This window comes from Scyliorhinus torazame, chromosome 7 (assembly GCF_047496885.1).
Source record: "Scyliorhinus torazame isolate Kashiwa2021f chromosome 7, sScyTor2.1, whole genome shotgun sequence".
In the NCBI taxonomy this organism is placed as follows: domain Eukaryota; kingdom Metazoa; phylum Chordata; class Chondrichthyes; order Carcharhiniformes; family Scyliorhinidae; genus Scyliorhinus; species Scyliorhinus torazame.
The window spans coordinates 322,549,553-322,569,974 of record NC_092713.1 but is presented as its reverse complement, the minus strand read 5'-3'; the positions used below and the strand labels follow the sequence as shown (position 1 = coordinate 322,569,974).

The following is a 20,422-nucleotide window of genomic DNA, read 5'->3' as shown; positions in this document are numbered from 1 at the left end:
TATGATTCTATGATTCTATGATCTGCTTCGAAGGCAGTGTACCTGCGGTCACTAGTGCGGAGGGGTAGCTGGTGGTAGGCGGACTTGAGATCCACCGTGGAGAAGACCTTGTATTGTGCGATCCTGTTTACCAGGTCGACTATATGGGGGAGAGTGTGCGCATCCAGCTGCGTAAACCTGTTGATGGTCTGGCTGTAGTCAATGACCATCCTATGCTTCTCCCCGGTCTTTACCACCACTACTTGAGCTCTCCAGGGACTGTTGCTCGCTTCGATGACCCCTTCCCCCAGCAGCCTTCGGACCTCTGACCTGATGAAGGCCCGGTCCTGGGCACTGTACCGTCTGCTCCTGGTGGCGACGGGTTTGCAATCCGGGGTGAGGTTCGCAAGCAGGGAAGGCGGGTCGACCTTAAGGGTCGCGAGGCCGCAGACAGTAAGGGGATGTATCGGGCCGCCAAATTTAAAGGTCAGGCTTTGCAAATGGCATCAGAAGTCCAGCCCCAGGAGGGTAGCCGCGCAGAGGTGCGGCAGGACATACAGGCGGAAATTGTTGAATTTCCTGCCTTGGACAGTGAGGTTTGCGAGGCAGAACCCCTTTATCTCCACCGAGTGTGACCCGGAGGCCAGGGAGATCCTTTGGTTTACAGAGTGGGTTACAAGTGAACAGCGCCTTGCCGTGTCGGGGTGTATAAAGCTTTCTGTGCTCCCAGAGTCAATCAGGCAAGACATCTCGTGGCCGTTGATGAAGACCGTCGTTGTTGCTGTTGCGAGTGTCCGGGGTCGACTTTGGTCCAGTGTCACCGAGGCCAGATGCAGCAGTTGCGAGTTCTGATCGGGCAGCGTGTAGTCGGCCGTGCTGGGGGCCTGGGGCCCCATCCAAGATGGCGTCACCCATGGGTCACACATGGTGTCCGGGGATGAACAAGATGGAGGCGGTGATGGACAAAATGGCGGTGCCCACCCATCCAGCGTGGTGTCCGGGGGACAAGATGGCCGCGCCCGTGGGTCGCACGTGGCCCTAGGATAGGGGGGTGGTGGTGAGCGCTGGCCGGTCGGGGCCTGAAGGGGGGGTTGCCGCGGTGGTCCATAGGTCCTTTGCTGGCGGCGGTGCAGGCCGGGCAGCGCGGGCGGGGATGATTCGCCTGCCCACAGAAGAGACAGCGGGGCCCGGCGGCGTTAGCAGGCCGTCTCGTAGCGCAGGCCTGCGGGGTCAGGGGGAAGGTCTGTGGGGCTGCCGCTGCAGGGTGCCACGCAGCCCAGGGGGCCGCCGCGCGGTCGGGCGCAAAGGACAGCGCGTTTTTGTAGGCAACGTCCATGGACCCTGCCAGGGTGTCCCTTTCTAGGAGTCTTCGGCGGATATCTGGGGAGCTCATACCTGCTACTAAAGCATCCCTGATTAAAAGTTCCATGTGCTCGCTCCCCAAAACTTGCGGGCAGCCACAGTTTCGGCCCAGCACCAGTAGCGCCCGGTAGAGATCTTCCAACGTTTCCTCGGGGCTTTGCCGCCTAGTCGCCAGCAGGTGACGAGCGTAGACCTGGTTTACAGGGCGGATATAATGTCCTTCTAGCAGCTCGATCACGGCAGCATAGTTCTCCGCCTCCTCAATAAGGGGGTAGATCCCAGGGCTGACCCATGAGTGCAGGAGATGCATTTTCTGTCCTTCTGTGGGGGTGCCTCCGGCCGTCTCGAGGTAGCTTTTAAAGTACGCAAGCCAGTGTTTAAAAATTGCAGCAGAGTTGTCCACGTGGGGGCTGAGCTGAAGGCACTCTGGTTTGATTCGGAGATCCATCTTTCCAACTTAAGTTGTAGTAGATTAAATTGATGCGCGATCAATTACACTCAAGACGAAGTGATTCCATAACTGAAGGCTTTAATCTACTAGAACTCTTTCCCCAGCAGCTTCGGTACAGAAAGTGAAGGCTGCTGGGACGGCACCGGTTCTTATACTCCGCCTGTCAGGGCGGAGCTACGTATCAACAGCCAATGGTAGACTCCTGGGTCTAACAAATGGTCATCAGCCTCTTAGGTACCGCAATACCTGGTACTACCACAACCCAGATACGGTAAGGCACTGCTCCCTCGCGGTCCATCCTGCCAATCAAAGGATCCCCCTAGCCTCCGGAACCCACTCCGTCCCGATCCGAGGCTTCTGTACAGTCCCCCTTACTGTTCAGGGCGTAGAATTTAGTAACTTCCGCCTCTATGTCCTTCCTAATCTCTGCGCTGCACTCCTGTTGGGCCTGGACTTCCAGTGCAATCTCCAGAGCCTCACCCTCAAATTCGGCGGGCCCTTACCCCCCCTTACCGTTTGCGGCCTCGCGACCCTCAAGGTCGATCCCCCCAACCATTTGCCAATCTGCGTATTGCAAGCCCGTTGCCACCAGAGCAGACGGTACAGCACCCAGGACAAGACCTTCATCAGGTCCGAAGTCCAGTGGCTGCTTAAGGAGGGTGTTATCGAGGCCAGCAACAGCCCCTGGAGAGCCCAGGTGGTAGTGGTTAAAACTGGGGAGAAACATAGGATGGTCGTGGACTACAGCCAGACCATCAATCGGTACACGCAGCTCGACGCGTACCCCCTCCCACGCATATCTGATATGGTCAATCAGATTGCGCAGTACCGGGTCTTCTCAACAAGTGACCTGAAATCCGCCGACCACCAGCTCCCCATCCGGAAGTCGGATCGGCCATACACTGCCTTCGAGGCGGACGGTCGCCTCTACCACTTCCTTAGGGTCCCTTTCGGTGTCACAAATGGGGTCTCGGTCTTCCAACTGTTGATGGACCGAATGGTCGACCAGTACGGTTTGTGGGCCATCTTTCCGTACTTAGATAATGTCACCATCTGCGGCCATGACCAGCAGGACCACGATGCCAACCTCGATAAATTCCTCTGCACTGCCACTCTTCTCAACCTGACCTACAACAAAGAGAAGTGTGTGTTCAGCACGACCCGGTTAGCCATTCTCGGCTATGTAGTCCAAAACGGACTTCTCGGGCCCGACCCCGACCGCATGCGCCCCCTCATGGAGCTCCCCCTCCCCCACTGCCCCAAGGTCCTCAAACGCTGCCTGGGGTTCTTTTCCTACTACGCCCAGTGGTCCCAAACTATGCGGACAAGGCCCGCCCACTCATCCAGTCCACCCAATTCCCCCTCACGGCCGAGGCACAACACGCTTTCGCCCGCATCAGAGCAGACATCGCCAAGGCCGGGACGCGCGCAGTGGACGAGTCACTGCCTTTCCAAGTAGAAAGCGACGCTTCAGACGTCGCCCTTGCCGCCACTCTAAACCAGGCAGGCAGACCCGTGGCATTCTTTTCCCGCACCCTTCATGCCTCTGAAATTCGACACTCATCCGTCGAGAAGGAGGCCCAAGCTATCGCTGAAGCTGTGCGGCATTGGAGGCATTAATTGGCCGGTAAGAGATTCACTCTCCTTATGGACCAACAGTCGGTAACCTTCATGTTCAATAACACACAGCGGGGCAAGATCAAAAATGACAAAATCTTGCGGTGGAGAATCGAGCTCTCCACCTATAATTACGAGATTTTGTATCGTCCCGGTAAACTCAACGAGCCCCCGGACGCCCTCTCCCGAGGTACATGTGCCAGCGCACAAGTGGACCAACTCCGGGCCCTACACGACAGCCTTTGTCACCCGGGGGTCACTCGATTGTACCATTTGGTCAAAGCTCGCAATCTGCCCTACTCCGTCGAGGAAGTAAGGACAGTCACCAGGGACTGCCAGGTCTGTGCGGAGTGCAAGCCGCGTGCTGGTGAAGGCTTCCCGCCCCTTTGAGCGCCTCAGCGTGGATTTCAAAGGGCCCTTCCCCTCCACCGACCGTAAAAGGTACATTCTCAGTGTGGTCGATGAATACTCTAGATTCCCCTTCGCCATCCCATGCCCCGATATGACGTCTGCCACCGTCATCAAGGCCCTCAGCACCATCTTCACTCTGTTCGGTTTCCCCGCCTACATGCACAGTGACAGGGGATCCTCATTCATGAGCGATGAGCTGCGTCAGTTCCTGCTCAGCAGGGGTATAGCCTACAGCAGGATGTCCAGCTACAACGCCCATGAACGTGTTTTCACCTTCCCTAGGGAGTCCACATCCGGGGTTTGGCTCCCGACTTGGCTCGCTGCTCCAGGACCGGTCCTTCTCCGTAGGCACGTCCGACTCCACAAGGCGGACCCCTTGGTGGACAGGGTTCATTTGCTCCACGCCAACCCTCAATATGCCTACGTTGAGTTCCCCGACGGCCGTCAAGATACTGTCTCACTCAGGGACCTGGCACCGTCAGGTTCCACCCCAACACAGCCCCCCACCCATGCGCCCCCCCCACCTCCCACCGCGCCGCCAATATTGACCCCCACCAGACCACCCCCCCTCCCCTTTTCCGCACAAGAGGACGAAGAGGACTTCTGCACGCTCCTGGAGTTCCCCGACGACTGGCCAGCATCAGCACCGCCGCCACCGCCATCGGTGCCACCTCCAGCACCGACTTCGCCGCCACCGTTACGCCGCTCCCAACGAAGCACCAAAGCACCGGACCGGCTGAACCTTTGACGGACTCCGGACCGTCAACATGGACTTTTCTTTCCCTACCACTGTACATAATTGCACTGATGTGGAGATGCCGGCGTTGGACTGGGGTGAGCACAGTACGAAGTCTTACAACACCAGGTTAAAGTCCAACAGGTTTGTTTCGATGTCACTAGCTTTCGGAGCGCTGCTCCTTCCTCAGGTGAATGAAGAGGTTGGTTCCAGAAACACATATATAGACAGATTCAAAGATGCCAAACAATGCTAGGAATGCGAGCATTAGCAGGTGATTAAATCTTTACAGATCCAGAGATGGGGTAACCCCAGGTTAAAGAGGTGTGAATTGTCTCAAGCCAGGACAGTTGGTAGGATTTTGCAGGCCAGATGGTGGGGGGGTGAATGTAATGTGACATGAATCCCAGGTCCCGGTTGAGGCCGCACTCATGTGTGCGGAACTTGGCTATAAGTTTTTGCTCGGCGATTCTGCGTCCTGAAGGCCGCCTTGGAGAACGTTTACCCGGAGATCAGAGGCTGAATGCCCTTGACTGCTGAAGTGTTCTCCGACTGGAAGGGAACATTCCTGCCTGGTGATTGTCGCACGATGTCCGTTCATTCGTTGTCATAATTGCACTAATTGTATATAGTTTCACGTCACCCCCGCCGGACTCATTTTTAACAGGGGGTGAATGTGGTGATCCACTGTAATAGGAGATGTAAGGTAGGACCTGCACTACAGGTTCGCCGGTAGCTCCTGCCGGCTGGCTCCGCCCACGGAGAACTGTATAAATATGCATGACCTCCAGTGCCCTGCCATTTCGCCAGCTGCAGCAGGAGGCCTCGCATCTGACTGTAATAAAGCCACAGTTGTACCCAATCTGCGTCTTTGTGCAATTGATCGTGCCTCATCCAGCAGCTCCATAGCCGATTGGAGGAGTCCCAGAGGCTACGGGCACAGGAGATGTCGCCGGCAACGTGTGGCACTGAGGCCAACACTGCCAGGGTGGCGACCGCAGTGGAGAGCCTGATGCACGGCGTCGGCAGCGAGAGTGAAGGTGTCCAAGGGGTCGCGCAGTCGGTGACGTCCATGACCGAGGGTCTCGGCAGAATGTCCGACTCGCTGGGGAACGTGACCCAGTACCAGGCTGACCTTGATAAGGTTCTGCGGGACATGTCCTGCTCTCAGATGGGAGTGGGTGAGACGCTGCGGAACTTGTCCCAGTCGCACCATCGGGAGAGTGCGACCTGTGTTGAACATTAAACACCCTGTGCACAACCAGTAGGAAGTTTCTGTCACTTCCTCCCGCAATGCATCACCGCGAGCGAGCACCCAGCAGACAGGCAGGGGTCAGACTGTGGCACAGAATGAGGAGCTCCAGCACCCAGCTCTCTGCGGGTTATCATCACCCCTCGTGCCCTCGACAGTGACCCGCTAACGGTGCCAACACAGGCTCAGCACCCTGGAGTGATGTGACACACACCCAGGGAGAGTGGGAGATGGGACTGGGTAAGATAATGATGACGGACATCCAGGAGGCCACATCCTCGGTGAATCGGGTGAGTCCGAGGGCCTCTCTGGCCTTCCGGACCCTCACCGCTGCCGCCTGTCCTGCAGCCTCTGGCAGAGCCCCAGGTTCTTCCCTGGCCTCGTCCTCCAGCCCCTGCTGGTCCAACACCTCCTTCTCATCCTCCTCCCCCTCCTCCTCCCCCTCCTACCCCCTCCTCCCCCCTCCTCCCCCCCTCCACCCCTCCTCCTCCACATCTTCCACGTCACCAACCTTCAGCTCGTTGCCCCTCTGCTGTGCCAGGTTGTGGAGGGCACAGCAGACCCCAACAAAGTGGGCGACCCTCCGGCGGGTGTACTGCAGAGTACCACCGGAGTGGTCGAGGCATCGGAACTACATCTTGAGGAGTCTGATGTACTGCTCAATCACAGCTCGCGTCGCCACATGGGCCTCGTTGTACCGGGTCCCTGCTTCAGTCTCTGACCTCTGTGCTGGCATCATCAGCCAGGTCCTCAGCAGATATCCCTTACCCCCCAAGAGCCGCCCATCCTGGGGTGGTCCTCGAAGAGGGCACGGATGACCGACTGACCCAGGATGTAGCTGTTGTGGACACTCGCCGGGAAGCGTGCACACACGAGCATTATCTTCATCTGGTGGTCGCAGATTAGCTAAATGTTGAGGGAGTGGAACCCCTTTTGTTTAACATAGGGCACCCCAAAATGACCCGGTGAGCGCAGGGCAACATCTATGACCGCCTGGACCTGGGACATCCCGGCGATGGTGGAGAAACCTGCTGCCCGGGCATCTTATTGGGCCTGGTCCATGTCAAAGTCGATGTAGTTTTCCGCCTGGGCACACAGGGCATCCAGGAGCTGCCGGATGCACCTGTGATCTGTGGGCTGCGAGATTCCACACAGTCCACAACTGAACCTGGAATGATCCCGTGGCATAAACGTTCAGAGCTGCGGTCACCTTGGCGGCTTCAGAGAGCAGATGCCTCCTCCACCACGTGGTGCCATGTCCACGAGACACAGGTATCTCACCGGCTTCTTGTTGAGCAGAGCCTCCTGCAGCGCACACTGTCCGTTATTTGTTCAAAGATCAGCGATGTCTGTACCCCCTGGGCCGTCACAGGACTCCCCCCCCTCTGGGTCCCTCCCTGGCCTGATGGACCGGTCCTGAACGGTGCCCGGCGACAAGCACATTGGGAAGGCCGGTAGATCCAGTTTAAACCCTACTTTGGCACATTGGTTTGGTCACGCCACTATTGGGCAGGATTCCTATTCTACCACCTCGCGGGTATATCCCATGAGGCCTGAAGGCTGCTGGGAAGTCCGCGGGAGGTTGATTGCGCCGGAAACTCTCTCTCCACACGATTGGATTTTTCCAATGTTATACATCAGTTCTGCTGAAATGTAATGGACACAGAATGCTTGACATTGGACAGGAGGACCTCTTCCTCCCGTGATACTCACTGGGTGCTTCACTGAATGGTTAATTATCATGTAATCATTGCCCAGTGGGAGCCAGGATCGCAGGGTAACAAAGTCTCTGTTCTTCAATGGACTCGGACATTTCCCTAACAGACAGAAAACAGTGTTAGTCACACGGGAACAGTGCTTTGAAAAGTCCTGTAGAATCATAGAACAGCAGATAAAGCGGCCATTCGGCATGTCATGTATGTACCAGCCGCTTACCCGGTGGCACTCCCCTACTCCCCCTAACTCTCCATTTCCTTTCCTTTCCTTCTGAAATCCACAAATGAGCCTGCCTCCACCACACACTCAGACAGTGTTCACCAAGGAGAGGGGCCATGTTTTTGAGGATGAGAGTGTGATTCAGGCGGGTAGGCTGGAGGAGGTAGATGTTCTGAGGAAGGATGTATTAGCAATTTTGAAAAACCTTAGGGTCGACAAGTCCCCTGGGCCAGATGGGATATATCCAAGGATTCTTTGGGAGGCAAGGGATGAGATTGCAGAGCCTTTGGCTTTGATCTTTGGGTCCTCACTGTCCATGGGGATAGTGCCAGAGGACTGGAGAGTGGCGAATGTTGTTCCGCTGTTCAAGAAAGGGAATAGGAATGACCCTGGTAATTATAGGCCGGTTAGTCTTACTTCGGTGGTCGTAAGTTAATGGAAAAGGTCCTGAAGGATAGGATTTATGACCATTTGGAAAGATGAAACTTAATCCGGGATAGTCAACACGGATTCGTGAAGGGCAAGTCTTGCCTCACAAATTTGATTGAATTCTTTGAGGAGGCAACTAAGTGTGTAGATGAAGGTAGAGGAGTTGATGTTGTATACATGGATTTTAGTAAGGCGTTTGATAAGGTTCCCCATGGTCGGCTTATGAAGAAAGTAAGGAGGCATGGGATAGAAGGAAATTTGGCCAATTGGATAAGTAACTGGCTATCACATAGAAGACAGAGGGTGGTGATGGATGGAAACTTTTCAGACTGGAGACCAGTTACCAGCGGTGTACCACAGGGATCAGTGCTGGGTCCTCTGCTATTTGTGATTTTTATCAATGACTTGGAGGAGGGGGCTGAAGGGTGGGTCAGTAAATTTGCTGATGACACCAAGATTGGTGGAGTAGTGGGTGAGGTGGAGGCTGTTGTAGGCTGCAAAGGGACATTGATAGGATGCAGAGCTGGGCCGAAAAATGGCAGATGGAGTTTAACCCTGATAAGTGCGAGGTGATTCATTTTGGTAGAAAAAATTTGAATGCGGATTACAGGGTCAACGGCAGGGTTCTGAGGAATGTGGAGGAACAGAGAGATCTTGGGGTTCATGTCCACAGATCTCTGAAGGTTGCCACTCAAGTGGATAGAGCCGTGAAGAAGGCCTATAGTGTGTTAGCGTTTATTAACAGGGGGCTTGAGTTTAAGAGCCGCGGGGTTATGCTGCAACTGTACATGACCCTGGTGAGACCACATTTGGAGTACTGTGTGCAGTTCTGGTCACCTCATTATAGGAAGGATGTGGAAGCATTGGAAAGGGTGCAAAGGAGATTTACCAGGGTGCTGCCTGGTTTGCAGGATAGGTCTTATGAGGAAAGGTTGAGGGAGCTAGGGCTTTTCTCTTTGGAGCGGAGGAGGATGAGAGGCAACTTAATTGAGGTGTATAAGATGATGAGGGGGATAGATAGAGTGGACGTTCAGAGACTATTTCCTCGGGTGGATGTAGCTGTACAAGGGGGCATAACTATAAGGTTCAGGGTGGGAGATATAGGAGGGATGTGCGAGGTAGGTTCTTTACTCAGAGAGTGGTTAGGGTGTGGAATGGACTGCCTGCTGTGATAGTGGAGTCGGACACTTTAGGAACTTTCAAGCGGTTATTGGATAGGCACATGGAGCACACCAGAATGACAGGGAGTGGGATAGCTTGATCTTGGTTTCGGACAATGCTCGGCACAACTTCGAGGGCTGAAGGGCCTGTTCTGTGCTGTACAGTTCTATGTTCTATGCTCTACACATCCTGCCCACTCATTGCAGTAAACTCTTTCCCTCTTGTCTTTGTTCTGTCTTTTGCCAATCACCTTAAATTGGTGTTTCATTTACAGGATGTGGGTGTCGATGGTTAGGCCAGCATTTATTGCCCATCCCTAATTGCCCTTGAGAAGGTGGTGGTGAGCTGCCTTCTTGAACCGCTACAGTCCTTGAGGAGTAGGTACACCCACTGTGCTGTTAGGGAAGAAGTTCCAGGATTATGACCCAGCGTCAGTGAAGGAACGGCGATATATTTCCAAGTCAGGGTGGTGAGTGACTTGGAGGGGAGCCTCCAGGTGGTGAGATTCCCAGCTATCTGCTGCTCTTGTCCTTCTAGATGGTGGTGGTTGTGGGTTTGGAAGGTGCTGCCTAAGGAACCTTGTTGAGTTACTGCAGTGCATCTTGTAGATGCCATTGTTCATCGGTGGTGGAGGGAGTGAATGTTTGTGGAAGGAGGAGCAATCAAGCGGGGCTGCTTTGTCCTGGATGGTGTCGAGCTACTTGAGTGTTGTTGGAGCTGCACTCATCCAGGCAAGTGGAGAGTGTTCCATCACACTCCTGACATGTGCCTTGGAGATGGTGGACAAGCTTTGGGGAGTCAGGAGGTGAGTTACTCGCTGCAGGATTCCTAGCCTTTACCTGCCCTGGTAGCCGCAGTATTTGTATGACTAGTCCAGTTCAGTTTCTGATCAATGGTAACCCCCAGGATGTTGATTGTGGGGTTTTCAGCGATGGTAATGCCATTGAATGTCAAGGGGCGATGGTTAGATCCTCTCTTGTAGGAGATGGTCATTGCCTGGCACAAAAGTTAGTGGGCATTGTCTCCAGACTCCCAAACTTTAGTGGTGATATTGGGAATGGCATTAAACAGGAAGTTAGAGATGCATGTGATATAGGAATGTCTGTAATTATGTGATTTCACTCTGCATATAGATTGAGAAAATCAAATTTGCTCCAATACCTTGGAGGAGGAATTCCTGGATTGTATACAGGATGGTTTCCTGAATCAATACACTGAGGAGCCAACTAGAGAACAGGCCATCCTAGACCGGGTCTGTGTAATGAGAACGGAATCATTGACAATCTAGTTGTGCGAGATCCCTTGGGGATGAGCGACCATAATATGATAGAATTTTTCATCAAGGTGGAGAGTGAAGTAGTTGATTCTGAGACGAGGGTGCTGAATCTTAATAAAGGAAACTACGATGAAATGAGGTGCGAGTTGGCTTTGACCAATTGGGGAATGTTACTTAAAGGGATGACGGTGGATAGGAAAAGGCAAACATTCAAAGAGTGGATGGAGGAACTGCAACAATTGTTTATTCCTGTCTGGCAATAAAGTAAAACAGGAAAGGTGGCCAATCCATGGTTTACAAGGGAAATTAGAGATCGTATTCGATCCAAGTAACATAGAACATAGAACATACAGTGCAGAAGGATCGGCCCATCGAGTCTTCACCGACCCACTAAAGCCCTCACTTTCATCCTATCCCCGTAACCCAATAACCCCTCCTAACCTTTTTTGGACACTGAGGGCAATTTATCATGACCAATCCACCTGACAGCACGTCTTTGGACTGTGGGAGGAAACTAGAGCTCCTGGAGAAGCATATAAATTGACCAAGAAAATTAACAGGGGTTGAATTCTCCGATTCTGGGGCAATGTCCCCACGCCGGCGAGGGAACGGTTGTGTTTGATGCCAGAAAAAATGGCGTAAAACAGCCACGGATTCCTCGTTTTGCTGGGGGTTAACATGCGGACAGCGTAGAGCACCCGGCTCATGGTACTTCATGGTGCCGGCATCTCGCAGACCCGGCCCGCAGAATACTCCCCCCTTCAGCCGGCTCGCACGCCCTGGACCACCCCCCCCCCCCAGCCATGAATATGTCCCCCCATGCCCGCGGATCGGCCCTCCGCAGACTGTGGCGGCGTGGGACTGAGTCTGTAGCTACCACGCCGAGTTCCCAACGGATGAGACCACACAGAGGGCGCCATCGGGAACTCGGCCGGTCGGGGCGTGGCATTGGGGAGGGGGGGGTGGGGGGGGGGTGCTCAGGCAATGTCCTGAGGCCGCTGCTTTGGAGGGGGCGGAGCATCGCGAAAGCGGTGCCACCCCCAATGTGGTCGGGAACTTTGATTCTCCGGCTGATTGCCGAACGTGATTTTGCCATCGGCGACCGGAGAATCCAGCCCCAGGTCTGTGGTTTGGGAGCAGTTTAGAATTCAGCAAAGAAGGAATAAAGGATTGATTGAGAAGGGGAAAATAGAGCATGAGTGTAAGCTAGCAGGATTACCAGGGCCAGTAGGGAGGAGTTAGCAAGGGATTGGGAGTGGGTTTGCCAAATAGGGCAGACTGGGGTCTTCACACAGGAGTAGCCTCTGGCAGGTTTCTCCATTGAGCATAGGCTGCCTGTTATGGGACAGGGTTAAGAGAACTCCAAATTGTATCATGGAGATCACCTGACCCACAACTTTTAATAGATTGTGGTATGGGGAGCACACGGCCCACTCTACAGGTGTGGTACAGCAGAAATCGAAATGTAATTTTTAAAGCAAAACAATGTTTATTTTATGAACTCAGTTAACCTTTTTAAAACATACAGTGAACTTCTTAGCAACCATCAATTTAATTACACCCCCCAAAGAATACAACACTCTAAGTAATCCTTAAACTTTCCTTTTAACATCCATAAGACAAAAGCCCTTTTTACAGAAGCACATCAGGTTTAAATTCTCTACTGAGAGCAGTTATCACTCTGAATACACCAAATGATCAAGAGATTGTCTTTAGATTGCAGAGAGATCAAAATTACACCTTCTTTGGCTGGCTGCAGCTTCAACGCTAAAACAAAACCCAAAAACACAGACACACCCAAGCTTTCCCTCAAAGCGAAACTAAAAAGCAGAGTCAGAGCTCAGCTCCACCCACAGTCTGATATCACTGCACCCACTTGAGCAGCCAAACATTTCTTAAAGTGACACTGCCCAAGCAGCGGGGTCATACGAACAAGGGGCAGGACGAGGCCATTCAGCCTTTCGTTCCTGCTCCTCCACAAAGTAAGATTCTGGCTGGTCTGATAGAAACCTCAAACCTGCATCCTGCCTACCTCCCCCGATAACCTCCATCATCTCTGCTTACACTGCCCTTTGAAGTTCCAAAAACTCAGAGTGAAAAAGATGCTCCTCGTTCTTTTTGAAATGAGTGACTCTTTATTTTTAAACAGTGACCCCATGTTCTAGATTCTCCCTCAAGAGGAAACATTATCTGCACATCCACCTGGCCAATACCCCTCAGAATAATAAGAATTTCAATCAAGGTGCCTCTTACTTTTCCAAACCCCAGTGGGTACAAGCCCAGCATGCCCAACCTTTCCCCAAAGACAACCTGACCATTCCTGGTATTAGTCTGGAAAACCTTCTCTGAATTGCTTCCAGCACATTTACACCTTTCCTTAAATAAGGAGACTGAGCACAATATTCCAGATGTGGCTCACCAATGCCCTGTACAAACCTTCCTAATATTGTAATCAATTCCCCAAAGAATAAACAGTAGCATTCTATTCGCTTTCCGAATTACTTCCGGTAACCTTTTGTGATTCTTACTCTAAGATTCCCTTGCACCTCAGATATGACCATGTAGATAAGACCATAAAAAGTAGGAAGAGGAGGAGGCCATTCAGCCCTTTGAGCCTACTCCACCATTCAATAAGATCGGCTGGTCTAACACTCACTAAGTCCACTTTCTGCCTGATCTCCATCCCATAAGATCACAAAAAGCTTCTCTTTTATTATTCCAAAATGGACCATTTCCCATTTTCCCCACATTATACTCCATTTGCCAGATCATTCACTCACTTAACCTATCCATATCTTTCTGCAGCCTCCTCACGTCCTCTTCACAACTTACTTTCCCACCTATCTTTGTGACATCAGTAAATTTAACAACCACCCCTTCAATCCCTTTATCTAAGTCATTTATATAAATTGTAAACAGTTGAGGCCCCAGCACTGATCCATGTGGCACATCACTCGTTACATCCTGCCAACCAGAAAATAACCTATTTATGGTAACTGTGCTTCCTGTGAGCCAGCCAATCTTCAATCCATGCCAATATGTTACCCCCTACAGCAGGAGCTATTATTTTCCACAATCATCTTTGGTGTGGCATTTTATCAGATGCAAGTGCTCTAAGTGCATTCCAATCACTCCAGTGTGCGATTTCACTGCACTTACCTCTCTTTGATGTGGTCAATGTTTACAAACATTGGGATTTCGCTACTTAGGCCACTGAAGCGTGAAAGGATATGAATGGATCAAAGCTGCAGATGGTTTTTAATGAGTTGCAAATCACAGACCACTACATAGAAGCTATGAATGGATTGCAGATAGTGAATCTGTGGGAACCAGAGGCAGGCACAGCTGCCAGGGTGAGTAGGTAATACTGTTCCCCTGGCACCAACCCTGTCCTTCACACCAATAGTCCTACCCCCTCCAATCCAAAGGGCAGCAGAATCCTCACCCTGCACCACATGCCGCTGCCCTGGCCGGGTGCCCTGGTCACTGGGGCCAGAAGCTGCCCACCCCCTGTTCTGCATGCGCCTGACTGTCGAACACTGTCATTTCCTGTCTCTTCCCCCGCCCCAGGAGAAGGTGCTCCACAACCACTGGGAGAGGGAGAAAACCAAACGGACGCGCAATCCCTTCTGGTACCCCCTGACCCCACCCCGAATCACTACCTCAGGAGGAGAGCAGTGAGGAGGAGGAGGAGGAAATGGACAGCAATGGGAGCCCATGCCCCGCAGCTGGAGACATCCCAGAGCACCAGTCCGGGGCGACACTGTCTCCAACACAGTGGTTGTCGGCGAGTATCCAGCACCTGCAGGTGCAGTTGGAGGAGTCCAACCGCGTTCAGGAGGTGGTGCCGACCATGCACGCCACCCAGGCCAACACCGCACTGGTGGCATCCGCAGTGGAGGCCTTTGGGGCGACGCTTTCGGCTATGGATCAGCGTGTCCAAGGCCTGGGGCATTCTATGCGGGCAGTGGCAGAGGCCGAGGACAGAGCTGCCCTCTCACAGGCAGCCGTGTGCCAGAGCCACCTGGACATTGCAGAGGTGCTCCTCAGCGTGGCCCAGTCACAGCAGGCCATGGCTCAGAGTGTCCGCGGCATTGCCCAGGTGCTGGCCGGTGTGACGCAGACACAGAGGAAGGTGTCCCCGGCCCAGACGGAGATGGTCTACTCCCTGTGCTCCATGGCCATGCCCAGAGCGGGCCCCCAGGACTGGCAGCGCTAGATGGCGGGGGACCTTGGGGGATGGCTCCACTCGCACCCCATCCCACGGATTCGGCAGAAATCACAGCAGTCCGACTCAACACCTGCTGTACCACCTGGGGACCCACCTAGGCGTAGTGATAGGGCCCGTAAGGCCAGAAAGTTAGACACCAGTTAAATTGGTACGGGTGCAGGGCACAGTTTAGTTATAGGGGCTAGGGTAAATTAAAACTCTGTTCACAACAGGAGGAGGTACTACTGCCGGGTGTGGGGGCAATGAGTGGATGTTGTGGGTGGGCTTGGCCCAGAGTTCCCAGTTCAGTCAGTGCTCACCGCTTCGATGTCCCACCCTCATCCTTCCCCCTCTACCCCCCACCACCGTACCCATCACCCCGACCCTAGCGACTGGCCAGCTCACATGCAGGGATCACCCAGCTGGAAGGTGCTCCCGTGGGCAGGAGTCAGACATTGTCTAACGATGTGGAGCAGCGGAGCTCATCGCAGAGCGGGTTGTCATCATCCTGCATCCCATGGGCCAGCCCCACCCTCACCCAGTAGTGGGGGAGATAGGAATGACAGAGGGTGTTTCAATGGGGGAGGGGGTGGGGGTCGCAGGGAGGTATTGTGGGGGAAGGGGTGGACTCAGGGAGGTATTGATGGGAGGGGCAGACGGCCAGGGAGCGGGGGGGTGTAGCAGGTGGGATGTCCATGCCAATAGACAGGCTCCCTAGTCGGTGTACCTGGAGGCGATCAGAGCGTCCCGTGCCTGTCTGGTCGCCATGTCCTGCTCATCATCCCCCTCCCCCGCATCCTCCTCATTGGATGAGGCCTGCCCTTCCTCGTCCTCCTCCTCCAGCACATCGCCCCTCTGCTGTGCGATGTTGTGGAGGACGCATCAGGCCACCACGATGCGGGCGACCCTCTCAGTCTCGTACTGGAGGCCCCTCCTGAGAGGCCCAGGCACCTGAATCACATCTTCAGGATGCCTCAGCACTGCTCGATCACACCCCTGGTCGCTGGAAGGGTGTCATTGTATCGGGTCTCCGCATCGGTCTGTGGCCTCCGGATAGGTGTCATCAGCCATGACCGCAGCGGGTAACCCCTGTCGCCCAGCAACCAGCCCCTCAGCCGGGGGTGGTGGAGGGGGGGCCCCTAGAAGATGTCAGAAAGTGAGTCAGTATGAAGGTGTTGTGCACACTGCACAGGTCCCGGGCGCAGACGTGCATGATGCGCAGCTGATGGTTGCTGACCAGCTAGATGTTCATCGAGTGGTTCCCCCTTCCTATTTGTGTACGTGGCTTCTTATCCACAGGTGCTTGTAGGGCGACATGCAACCCACCGATCACCCCCTGGACCTGCGGCACCCTGGCAAAGGCAGCGAACCCCGCTGCCCGGGCATCCTGGTGGGCTTGGTCCACATGGAACTGGATGTATTGAGACGCCTGGGCATATAGGGCCTCTGTGATGGTGTGGATGCACCTGTGCACCGAACTCTATGGGATCCTGGACAGGTCCCCACTCGCCGTCTGGCAGGACCCCAAGGTGCAAACGTTCAGGGCGACCGTCACCTTGATGGCCACCGGGATCGGGTGTCCTCCCCCTTACCCCCATGGTGCCATGTGTACCATCTTCTGGCAGATATGTATCACTGTCTCTCTGCTCAGCCGGAGTCTCCAACAGCATGCCTAGTCCGGCAGGTCCTCGAATGACAGGCGCTGACGGTACACACGAGGTCTCATGCGGCGCCTCCTTGGCACCTCCCCCTCCTCCTCCGTGGCCTCTTGTGCGTCCGGCCCTCCATGCTCACCGGCTGCCTTCTGCCCCTCTGCTGCCCGCTCTGTTGCTGCAGGGCCCCCCTTGAGCAGCTCCAGCTCGGAGAGCCGCAGGGCACCCCCCAGGGCTGTGGCGACCAGCAGGAAGGCCACCATTGCTGGTTGTATTCCAATATCCGTTGTCTGCAGGGGGTGAAAGGCCGACATGTTAGCACGGGCTACACGGTGCCCCCAGTTGGCACTCCAGCCCCTGCCCCTGCTTATCCCTCTCCCCCTCCTTCCCTCCCTCCACCATCCCTACATCCATCCCTGATGCCAGGGGATGGTGGTCGGCCCAGTCTATGCCGGTGGTACGCTCCAGGCCCCTGACCGACGGCTACCGTGGACGTTGCCCTTGGGTGGGTCGCATGCTGCACCGCCAGCAGGTGGTGCCGGTTTTGGTGGGGGGAGAGTTGGTGGGTTGGGGTGTGGGGGCTGGGGTGCGGGGGTGGTGGGGGGGGGGGTGCAGCCATATGTCCGGTCTCACTCGGCACAACTGGGGGCCACGGTGGGCGGTCAGTGGGCTGCGGCAATCGCGGTCCTTGCCTGGATGCCTCAGTCCCATGAGGAAGTTACCCCGACCCCACGGCCCACCCCCTGGTCACCACCTGGTCACCCCCCGCTGCCCCCCAGGCCTGCCGGTCCCCCCACCCCACTCCTCCCCAACCAGCCCGGCCAGTGTCGGGACCGGCAGCCCACGGTCTCACCTTTCGTGTCCAACCCTCTCTCTCTCCCTCAGCAGCCACCACGCATGTTTCCCGATATTTAAAAACACAAGTGAAGGGCAGCATCAGGAATGTGTGCGTGTGTGTTTGTTTGTGGATACCATTTTGGATTTGGTACTGGGTAATGAACCAGGACAGGTGTTAGATTTGGAGGTAGGTGAGCACTTTGGTGATAGTGCCCACAATTCGATTACGTTTACTTTAGTGATGGAAAGGGATAGGTATATACTGCAGGGCAAGAGTTATACCTGGGGGAAAGGCAATTATGATGCGATGAGGCAAGACTTAGGATGCATCGGATGGAGAGGAAAACTGCAGGGGATGGGCACAATGGAGATGTGGAGCTTGTTCAAGGAACAGCTACTGCGTGTCCTTGATAAGTATGTACCTGTCAGGCAGGGAGGAAGTGGTCGAGCAAGGGAACCGTGGTTTACTAAGGCAGTCAAAACACTTGTCAAGAGGAAGAAGGAGGCTTATGTGAAGATGAGACATGAAGGTTCAGTAATGGCGCTCGAGAGTTACAAGTTAGCTAGGAAGGACCTAAAGAGAGAGCTAAGAAGAGCCAGGAGGGGACATGAGAAGTCTTTGGCAGGTCGGATCAAGGATAATCCTAAAGTTTTCTATAGATATGTCAGGAATAAAAGAACGACTAGGGTAAGAGTAGGGCCAGTCAAGGACAGTAGTGGGAAGTTGTGCGTGGAGTCCGAGGAGATAGGAGAGGTGCTAAATGAATATTTTTCGTCAGTATTCACACAGGAAAAGGACAATGTTGCTGAGGAGAATACTGAGATACAGGCTACTAGACTAGAGGGCATAGGTTTAAGGTGAGAGGGGAGAGATTCAGAAGGGCACAGAGGGGCAATTTCTTCACTCAGAGGGTAGTGAGTGTCTGGAATGGGCTGCCAGAGGTAGTAGTAGAGGCGGGTACAATTGTGTCTTTCAAAAAGCATTTAGATAGTTACATGGGTAAGATGGGTATAGAGGGTTATGGGCCAAGTGCGGGCAACTGGGACTAGCTTAATGGTAAAAACTGGGCGGCATGGACTGGTTGGGCCGAAGGGCCTGTTTCCATGCTGTAAACTTCTATGATTCTATGATTCTATGAGGGGATATAGCTTTAAATTGAGGGGACATAGATATAGGACAGATGTCAGAGGTAGGTTCTTTACTCAGAGAGTAGTAAGTGCGTGGAATGCCCTGCCTGCAACAGTAGTGGACTCGCCAACACTAAGGGCATTCAAATGGTCATTGGATAGACATATGGACGATAAGGGAATAGTGTAGGTGGGTTTTAGAGTGGTTTCACAGGTCGGCGCAACATCGAGGGCCGAAGGGCCTGTACTGCGCTGTAATGTTCTATGTGTCTGTGAATGTGAGTGTGAGTGTGTGTGTGTGTGAATGTGTGTGTGTGTGAGTGTGTGTGTGTGTGTGTGTGTGTGAGTGTGTGTGTGTGAATACGAGTGTGTGTGTGTGTGTGTGTGAATGTGTGTGTGTGAGTGTGTGTGTGTGTGTGAATGTGAGTGTGTGTGAATGTGAGTGTGTGTGAATGTGAGTGTTTGAGTGTGTGTGTGTGTGTGAATGTGAGTGTGTGTGAATGTGAGTGTGTGAGTGTGTGTGTGTAAATGTGAGTGTGTGTGTGTGTGTGAGTGTGTGTGAGAGTGTGTGTGTCTGTATGTGTGTTTGCGTGTGTGAGTGAGTGTATGTGTGTTTGCATGTGAGAGTGTGTGTGTGAGTCTGTGCATGAGAGTGAGTTAGTGTGTGTGTGTGAGTGTGTGAGTGTGTATGGCAAAGCTTCATACTGGAATGCACCAAACACAGAGAGGATTCACTGGGATCATGAAGATGGAGTTGAGGTGTCGGTGAGAGCACGCAAACCTCGCAACAACTCGGGGACTGCACTGGGAGCCATGTTGTCGCTTCCTCCGGGCCAACAGCCAATTGGACCAGATCATCATTGGGAGAACTGTCTTGGTATTTTTCTGAATAGTCCCACGGGATATCTCACATCACGTTGAGGGTCAGGCAGTGATGATATTGAGAAAGACGCACCTCTGACAATGTCACCCACTCTCAGGTCTCCGCCTGCATTTCTCTTCTCAATTCGTGGACTGGAACTTGGTCCTAAATGTTCTGATTTAGAGGTGGGAGAGCTGAGATCATTTGGATTTCCTCTGCGTCTTACCTCCTTTTTCTTCACCCATTTGCTGTGAAGGAATTATCAGTTGGAACAACTCTTTATTTCGGATTAGATGTTATAGGTTTATTAACTGCTTGGAAAACCCCTGCTTTGCTCTCTCTATCTGTCTTTCCAAACAATCAATCCAATCTTTTACTTCACAAATTCACACGTATACGGATCATGTTTAAATCTCGATACTCTGCACTCACTCAGCATTTCCACCTTTCAGCTGGAAAATTTGCCTTTGCACAGTTTCATTGGGTTATTTTCACAATGAAACAATCTGTTCTTGGGAGTTACTTACAGGAATAATATCCCACATCTGCATTCACTGTCAGCCGGCCGATATCGTACGTCTCAATCATGTTGGTGTCCCATTTTTTTCTGTAATTTGTGTCATGAAGAACATCGTAGAGGGTAGCAGCTGAAACATCCTTGCAGTTAATTCTCATCTGCAACGAGAAATCCTGACAGTTTGGAAACAGGCAGAACAGATTTCTAAGATTAAAGATTAGGATTCATCTAATGATGGCACCAAGGTTGTGAAGGAACTTTTTTAAATATAAGTTTAGCACCCAATTCATTTTTTCAATTAAGGGGCAATTTAGCGTGGCCAGTCCACCTACCCTGCACATCTTTGGGCTGTGGGGGCGAAACCCACGCAGACACGTGGAGAATGTACAAACTCCACACGGACAGTGACCCAGAGATCGAACCTGGGACCTCGGCGCCGTGAGGCAGCAGGGCTAACCCACTGCGCCACTGTGCTGCCCTTAAATCACCCTATCCGAACCGCAATCATTTCAATCAAAGTGCTCGACATGGAGTATAGTACAGCACAGCTGCCCGCATGATGGAACCTTTAATAAAGATGGTTGGGTCCATACTGATTGCATCATAA

The 20,422-nt window shown here is 53.3% G+C and overlaps 1 protein-coding gene across 1 annotated transcript in view; it reads right to left on the bottom strand.

Annotated features, from left to right (window-relative positions):
• Window positions 1–20,422, bottom strand: part of LOC140427211 (START domain-containing protein 10-like) — a 262,989-nt gene that overhangs the window by 31,927 nt on the left and 210,640 nt on the right. Inside the window, exons 2-3 of the mRNA XM_072512819.1 lie at window positions 19,826–19,973; window positions 7,522–7,625 (exon numbers count right to left, since the gene is read on the bottom strand). Of these exons, the coding sequence (XP_072368920.1) occupies window positions 7,522–7,625; window positions 19,826–19,973 (252 nt within the window). The remainder of the gene's footprint in view (window positions 1–7,521; window positions 7,626–19,825; window positions 19,974–20,422) is intronic.